The sequence below is a fragment of the Elephantulus edwardii genome, unplaced genomic scaffold (assembly GCF_000299155.1).
Source record: "Elephantulus edwardii isolate Elephantulus edwardi_28Jun2011 unplaced genomic scaffold, EleEdw1.0 scaffold00296, whole genome shotgun sequence".
NCBI lineage: Eukaryota > Metazoa > Chordata > Mammalia > Macroscelidea > Macroscelididae > Elephantulus > Elephantulus edwardii.
In genome coordinates, this window is record NW_006400046.1 from 284,144 (window position 1) to 293,206 (window position 9,063).

At 42.8% G+C, this 9,063-nt stretch overlaps 1 protein-coding gene across 1 annotated transcript in view; it reads right to left on the reverse strand.

The window, feature by feature from the left end:
• CLEC17A (C-type lectin domain family 17, member A) overlaps nt 1-9,063 on the reverse strand; it is a 24,022-nt gene that overhangs the window by 1,683 nt on the left and 13,276 nt on the right. Inside the window, exon 9 of the mRNA XM_006900809.1 lies at nt 5,129-5,238. Within this exon, the coding sequence (XP_006900871.1) occupies nt 5,129-5,238 (110 nt within the window). The remainder of the gene's footprint in view (nt 1-5,128; nt 5,239-9,063) is intronic.

The window sequence follows — 9,063 nt, forward strand, 5'->3', positions numbered from 1 at the left end:
CATTGTCACATCATCTCCTTGTCCCCACTTGGCCTGTTTTAGATCAGCCTCATCTCCTTGTTCACCATGGCACTTCTCCCTCCTGAATCTATTTCCTGTATCTGGTCAGTCTTCACTTTCTCTTTTAAGGAGTCCTTCTGTGGTGTCAGAAACCTTGAAAATTGGCTTTTCTATCAATTACATTAGCCCCCTTTTGGGATACGGTCTTCAGCTACCTTAACTGTGGACACATAGTCTTGAAAATATTCAACAACTGTGGGACCAGTATAAGATAGAGCTTTCCACACTGTGGAAAAAATGGTGGTGGAGAGATGGTGAAGAGACTGTGGCACTGCTATGAAGAGATTAAGGCAAGGTGTAACCAGAGGAACACTGGAGATAAAAGCAACAGTTAAAGGTTTTGCTTGCTGGATAATTGAAGAAAAAAACTGATGTGTAACTGCTCTGAGATAAAGTTTGCTGGATGACTGAGGAAACCAGAGGTGCATTTGTGCTGCTGAACTAAACCTGGACTTTCACCGATTGAGGGATTGTGCCTTGTTAATCTGTCCTGGGACTGCTGGACTAAACTTGGACTTGCATTGTGTGATATTCTTTGCCTCCTCCAGTCCTCAACCTATTAGCCTAATAAGCACCATAACTGTGAGTAAAGTCTGCGAATCAAGTGGCAATGAACATTGGACCCAATGAAATAGGCACAGGGGCATATGGCGTGCCTTATCTGATCAGGTAGCTATTTGTTTAGTATAATGGATGTTATTGATGGGGACAGATCCCTTTTATGAAGCGGGCAGAAGTCAGACTCAGTCTTCCCTCTGTTACCATTGTTTCTTTTACACATTCCTTCCTTTATGCCTCAATCTTCCCAATAATGCCTTCGGTCTGGTTCCCTTAAAGCAGAAGGACCCTAATTGATGGGATTTATTAAAATGGGGCTATGAAGAAAACAAGTGTTCTTTTGTGGTATAAATGGTGGCATACTTGACTATTAACCAAAAGGTGGGCAGTTTGAATCCACTCATAGATGCCTCAGAAAATGGAATGATAATCTGCTTCTGAAAAAAAAAAAATCAATGCACACCCATGTTTACTGTGGTTTTGTTCTCAATAGCAAGGAGCCAGAAACAACCCAAATGCCCATCAACACACAAATGGATAGAGAAGCTGTGGTATATTCACACAATGGAATACTACGCTGCATTGAAAAACAAGGAACTCATGCAATATTATTCAAAATGGATGAGGATATTATGCTGAGTGAAGTATCTCAGTCACAAAAGGACAAATATTGCATAGGGCCACTGTTGTAAAACAGGACTGACATTGGGGTTGAGGGAAGATAGAGGAGGGGAGGAATGATGTATATTGCATTGGAACAGATGAGGGAGAGAACTGTTTAAAAGGGATATATGACTGGGTTTTATTGTCATGACAGGAGTCAAGAATGAAGGCTGCACAGTGCAGTGGAGCTGGGGTGGCGATTGCACGACAATGAAAGAGTTTTTCTTTTTCTTTTCAAGGAGAAGAGTGAATTGTGGGGAGGAGGTGGGCAGGGAGAGAAGTGCAACAATGAATGGAAACCATAAGTCTCTGTAAACTTTCATTAAAATTAATTTTTTAAAAGCACTTGAAAACTCAATAGATAATCTTTAAACCTTAAAGCAAAAACATCCCTGAAGTCTTGTTAATTCATTACTGTCTTCCCTGAGCACTGTGCTCTTTTAAAATCTATGTGCATGGAAATAAGTTGACAGCGCATGAAAGACCACATAGGAAAATTAGGGGTCCGTGAACTTATGTTAGCGCGGGAACTTGAAGAATATAGTCCTATTGGAGTGCAGTTCTGCTCTGCACACGGAGAGCTGCCAGAGGCAGTGGAAGTGAGTAAGTGAGTTAGGTGACGGATTTGGTGAAGGAAGCCTGATGGGACACGGGGAGGAGTTGAACAAGGCTATGACGTCAGCTAGGTCTAGCCTCTGCCTGGGGAACTGGCTCTTGCACTGCATCGCAGAGCTGTCCCAACCTCAGGCGAGGGCCCGTTTTCTTCTAAGTCAGTCATCGGCTATGGCTGACAGTGAAAATAGAGAAAACTCTGAGGTGAAGAACTAGAAGACACTACCATCAGAGTTTGGTAGCCACTGCTCACATGGCTAAGGGATGGACACACCAGTCCCCTGATGGGAGCCCAGGTAGGCACCAGCAGCACCACGTCACACCAGTGCCACCCCACGTCACAGCATCTCTACAGAGTGGACATTCCTGACAGCGTCTTTAGTAAATCAGGAGGGGCTGCTCATCACTGAGCAAATCAAAATCTTTCCTTTTGGCACTTTTTTCTTATAACCACATGTTAATATACAATTGCTTCAAAACAAAACAAACAAAAAAAAAGTCCAATTGAAAATGGCTCCATTAGAAACTGGAACTTTTTTTTATTCACTGTTGGCGAGAATATAAAATGGTGCAACCACTATGGAAGGTGGTATGGCGCTTTCTCAAAAAGTTGCAAATAGAAATGCCATTTGACCCAGCAATTCCGTTACTGGGAATTTACCATAAAGAAACATAACTGCCACCCAAGCAGATATATGCACACCCATGTTTATTGCAGTTTTGTTCACAATAGCAAAGAGTTGGAAACAACCTAAATGTCCAACAACAAACACATGGATAGAGAAGCTCTGGTATATTCACACGACGGAATACTATGCAGCACTAAAAAACAAAGAACTCATGAAATAGTATTTAAAATGAGTGGCCCTGGAGGACATTATACTGAGTGAAATAGCTCAGTCACAAAAAGACAAATACTGCATAGTGCCACTGTTGTAAAACAGGACTGACATTAGGGTTGGGGGAAGACTGAGAAAGATAGGATAAAGAATGTATATTGCATTGAAACAGGTAAGAGAGAGAACTGTTTAAAAGGGATATATGATTAGGTATTATTGTCATGACAGGAGTCCAGAATGTAGGCTGCATAGTGGAGTGGACTTGGGGGGAGGGATTGTATAACAAAGAAAGAATATTTGTTTTACTTTTCAAAGAGAAGAGCGAACTGTGAGCGAGTGGTGGGCAGGGAGAAAAGCGCAACAATGAATGAATGAAAATCCAAAGTCTCTGTAAACTTTCATTAAAATTAATAAGAAAATGAAAATAAATGTCTCCATTTAAATTCAATTTCACTGAATTGGACATGTGGAATTAACTGTATATGTCACCAAAGAGGACACTCAGATGGCAAACAGACACGTGAAGAAATGTTCAAAATCCTTGGCTATCAGAGAGAGACAAATAAAAACAGCTATCTCACCCCAGCAACAAATAGCAAAGTTCAATAGAGCAGCAAACAGTAAATGCTGGTGAGGTTGTGGAGAGATTGGAACATTTATTCACTGCTGGTGGGAGTGTAAAATGGTGCAACCACTGTGGAAGGTGGTTTGGCACTTTCTCAAAAAGTTTGAAATACTAATACCATTTGATCCAGCAATTCTACCTACTTTGGGAGTATACCCTAAAGAAACCAGAGAAATGCCATCCAAACAGATATATGCACACCTATGTTTATTGCTGCATTATCCACAATAGCAAAGAGATAGAAGCAACCTAAGTGCCCATCAACAAACAAATGGACAGAAAAACTAAGGTATATTTATACAATGGAATACTATGCAGCACTGAAAAACAACAAACTCGTAAAACATCACACAGTATGGGGGACCCTGGAGGACATTATGCTGAGGGAAATATCACAGTCACAAAATGACAAATACTGCATAGTACCACTGTTATAAAGCAGATCTGACAGGGGGAGTAGGAGTGGATAGATAATGAACATTGCATTGGAAGAGTTGAAGGAAAGAACTGTTTAAAAGGAATATATGAAAAAAGGAGTATATGATTAGGCATTATACGTACAATAACAGCCCAGAATAGGAGGTACATTGCAAAGAGGACTGGGGGGGGGGGCGGTAATTGTACAACAATGAATAAATTTTATTATTATTATTAATTTTAATGAACATTTACAGAGATTTTGGATTTCCCTTCATTCATTGTTGCATTTTTCTCCCTGCCCAGTCCTCCCCCCTGAAGAATATTTTTTTAAAGTGAACTGGGGGAGGGAGAAGGAAGGGAGAGGGAGTAAAATGTGCAGCCATCAATGAATGAAAATCTAACTTTTTTGCAAACTCTCATTAAAATCACAATTTAAAAAAATTTATTAACAAAAACTAAATTAACTGCATTAGCTTATGTTCTGTCGTGCATGTTATCCTCAAATAAAAAATAATAATTTTTCTCTCTCTTTTTTTTTTTTTTAGCATCTGGTATATTCGAACCATGCGCCTTTAGGATTACAGCACAGCTTCTTGCTACTAGGCCACCAGAGTTCCAAAATATTTTTTAAACTCTTCCCCTTCCACTTCCTTTTTCCAACAACTGGCCTGGGGCGTTTATATACCTGAACAGTTTTACTAAAAGGTTGAGATGTTGCAATGGAGAGAAATTGAAGTACAGAGACCAACAGACTTGTCACAGACTATGTCCAGCCTGAGACTCTAGAAAGCCTGCCAACCTGGATTGCAAAGGTGACAAGAACACAGGGGAAAGGGAATGTCCAGAGGTCCTCAACAGTGCTTCCCCCCAGTCAGACACCTGGACCCCTTCTGTACCTTAGTTTGGGGGTGATGGAGAGTTCTAGGAAATGAGAGGAATACTCAGAAAGCTAAAAGCATTGGTGCTTTATCAATCAGGAGATAAATTATTCTATATTTAACTTCCAGCACATCCGTAACAACATGCCCTGGTGGCTCAATCATTAAGCACTTGCCTACTAACCAAAAGGTCTTCAGTTCAAATCCATTAGTAGTTCCACAAGAGAAAAAACTAGTCATGTGTTCCAATAAGATTGCAGCCTAGACAAGCCTATGGAGCAACTCGGCTTTGGTCTGCAGGGTCACTGTGTGTTGGAATTGACTCAATAGCGCACAACACCAGCAAGTCATATCAGCAAGAATCAGCATCTCAGCATCAGACTCCTGCAGCCGTACAGCCCATCCCTTTCTCCTAACTCCGTGATCTAAATCACAGAAGAGGCAGAGAGATCCCAGAAGCCCCAAGGACTTACCTTAGCGTGACGGGCGACCCATCCAGCCACTTCCAGACCCCTTCTTGGTTCTTGTCAGTCAGCCCCAGCCAGTACACCCGGGGGGAGCCATGAGCACTGGCCACAAACTTCTGCAAATACAAACACCGAATCTCCCACATTGTCCACAAGATAAACACCCACCTCCACTCTGCCTCATGCACTTAGAGCTTTCAAATGCTGCTTCGCGCCCCCATCCCATCACATGGCCACAAGGGGAGAATAACCTCCCTGTCATGTGACTGTCTCATGTGATCGACAACTCTGTGCTTCAGTTTCCTCATCTGCAAAATGAGATAATAATAGCAGCTACCTCCTCCTAAAACTAAATCCTGCTAGGTCAAGGAGTGGTATCCATTTCCGAAACGGCTTGCCTCCGGAAACTCTATGAACCGTGCTCAGGTCTTTTGTTCATAGGGTCGCTATGAGTCGTCTACAACTCGACGGCACCTAACAACAATAACAGCGAAGACATAGAGAGAGCTACGTTGGCCTAGTGGACAGAAAGTTATGCTACCAAGCTGAAAGTGGGTGATTTTAATCTGCGGCCCTCAGGCCAGGTTCGAATTGTTTTCCTGTCAAACATTCTTCCAGGTGGTATAGCTCTGGTCTGTGCATTGTTGTACAGAGGTAACTCGTGGTTGCTGTGATGCTGAAGACTGTGACACAGATGCATCAAATGTGATAATGGGCACCCATGGTGGACAGTGTTGGCTGGAGTTCCCAGATAAAACAAGCCTGGAAGCAGGAGCAGCATCACTTCCGAAATGGCTTGCCTCCGGAAACTCTGTGAACAGTGCTCAGGGCTTTCGTTCATAGGGTCGCTATGAGTCATCTATGACTCCACAGCATCTAACAACAACAACAACCTCCTCCTAAAACTATATCCTGCTAGGTCAAGGAGCTCCGGCAGCCTAGTGGTAAGGAATTGCACTGCCAACCCCCAAGGGTTCGAATCCACCAACTGCTCCTTGAGATAAAGATGAGCCATTAACTCGTGGGTGATTTGCTGCCTCTGAAAACCCACTGAGGGGTCACCTATGAGTTCAATCCCAACTCAAGGGTACACAACAACAACAGGTGGAGAACAGAGGGCAAGAAAAATAAGAGAAGGCCCTAAATTAGAGGGATTGACACTCTGACTGCAGGAATGGGCTCAAACATGAGGGAAGTCACTGCTGTGGCACCAGAGCGGATGAGGCTCAGATCTGCTGTGAGTCATGGAGGCCTCGGCGGCATCCAACAGTCTGCCTCTTCCCATGAGCTCTGGCGGGGGGGTCTCTAGGAAGCCGTGCTGTTAACTGAAGGTTGTGTACCTCTCTGCTGGTTCAAGTTCACTAGCAATTCCTTGAGAGAAAGATGGGCATTCTCTCCCCACGGCATTCCAGTTTGAAAATCCACTGGAGGGTCAGCCATGAGTAGGTACCAATTCAACAATACACAACAACAACAAAAAGCATAAAGCACGTAGCAAGCACTGGTGGCCTCGTGGCAAGAAGCTGTGCTGCAACCCCAGAGGTGGGTGGTTCAAACCCACCAGATGCTCTGCTGGAGAAGGAGGGACAATCTCCTCCTCCTTGTACCAGTCAGATCTGATTTGATGGTACACACAAAAATAAAAATAATAAAATTTTTAAAAAAAAAGAAGAAAGCATAAAGTAGTCAAAATGTTTAGGTATACCAAAAAACAATGTGTAGATATACAGGAAAAGCTGTGATATTTTAACATTTAACATGTTGTTATATGGTGTCGAGGCAGAACTGACTCACAGCTGACCCTTCAGGATGGACAATCTTCTATGTGATTATCTGCCTCTGAAGCCCTGACAGAGGGTCAGCTAGGGGTCAATTCCAACTCTTCAGTACACAATAACAACAGCAAGTTGTATGAGAAGAGATCACCCGTCTTTCTCACACACAGCAGATGGTGGACTCAAACAATGTACCTTTGGATTGGCAGTGCAACTCCTTACCACTAAGCCACCAGAGCTCCCTAACTTCATAACCCTTCAGTAACATTGTGGCTGCAGCAAGGGATGTTTTCTGAGGAAGTGGATGGCTCAGTGGTAGAATCCGTTGAATCCCTGTCCAACCGCCAGTCAATACACCTCCAGAGCAGCTACCTCGTTTGCCAGTGGTGATTTGCATGTTGCTAACAAGTTTCAGCACAGCTTCTAGACTAAGATGAACCAAGAAGAAAGGACTGATGATTGATTTGCCAGTGAAAATCACATGGATCAATGGATCGATTGGATACGGTAATTAATTATTTAAACTTACCAGAAGAGTGAAAATGCACTATGTCTTGATTTGGTTATACAAATATATGTATCTATCTGTCAAAGCTCACTGAATATACACTTGGGATCTAGGTGTAGTTTACATTACACAAATCATACCTCGCCCACTCAATCTCAACACCAAATATAGATCCCCTAATACGTGGGCAGGAGACATAACAGTCAGAAGGAAGCTATGAATGTGTGGGAGAGGCCCTAAACCTTGCTTTTGGTAAACCCCAGATACTTATCTGGAGTCACAGATGGCTTGGGGATTCCAAAAACAGAGAGATCAGGCCCCATTTCCTAAGTAAAGCGTCAGGTAGGTGTCAGAACCTGAGGGGCCCTCACAGCCTCTCACATGCCAGCTTATGGTAGAAGAAGCAGAAAAGTCCCTTGTGCCCAAAAAAAAGGAGAGGAGACCGGCTGACAAGGGTGTGAGACATCTCAGGAGAAGCCAGAGTGACTGTGCATCGGACGAACAGAAGAAAAGCTAACATTTCTAGTGTCTTGACTGCCAGCCACTTTAAGAAGAGCGAATGTGTCCGTCTTGGTTATTGCTGGATTTCAAGGGTGTGGAATAGTGCCTAGCACATAGCAGGTGCTCAAGAAATTTAGTTCAATTAATGATGGCCTAGTGATAGAGCACTTTACAGAGATTATCTCATTTGGTCCTCATTATGGATTTTTAATTTTATTATTATTATTTTCACTTTAAAGACGAGAAAACTGACACAGACAAGCTAACTGACTCCCCCAGGGTCACAGTCGGTGGCTGTAAGCTTGGCTGTCCCGACCCCAAGCGAGCTGTTCCCATTGAGAAGGAAAGGGGGGACTGCCCTGATTCAGAGTGCCATCCACAATTGAGAAACTAACATGCATTATTTAAAGGAAAGTAAGTGCCGTTTATGTGCACCTAAGCTTGAGTAAGAGCAAATATGTTTTACAAAAAACATAAACGTAGGTTATACGCATGGCTTTCACCTGATGGTATGCATAGGAATCAGATCGATTACATCTGCGGACAAAACCGCTGGAGAAGCTCAATATCAGCTGTGAAAACTAGGCCAGGAGCTGATTGTGGAACAGACCACCAACTACTCATATGCAAGTTCAAGTTGATGCTGAGGAAAATGAAACCGAATCTACAGGAACCAAAATGTGACTTTGAGTCTATCACGCCTGAATTTCAGAACCACCTCAGGAACAGGTTTGAGGCCTTGAACACTAATGAGCGAAGACCAGATGAGTTGTGGGAGGATGTCAAATGCATTATCCAAGAAGAGTGCAAAGGGTCATTACAAAGACACAGAGGAAGAAAAGCCAAAATGAATGTCAGAAGAAACTCTGAAGATTGCACTGAAGCGTAGAGAAGCCAAAGAACAAGGAAGAATTCAAGATACTAAAGAGCTGAACAGAAGATTCCAAAAGGCAACACGGGATGACAAAGCAAAATATTACAATGAAATGTGCAAGGAGCTAGAGTTGGAAAATCAAAAGGGCTGAACTCATTCAGTATTTCTTAAGCTCAAAGGAACTGAAGAACAAATTCAAACCTCGAGTTGCTATAATCAAGGATGCTTTAGGCAGAATGTTAAATGATCCCGGAGGTATCAAAAGAAGATGGAAGGAATATAC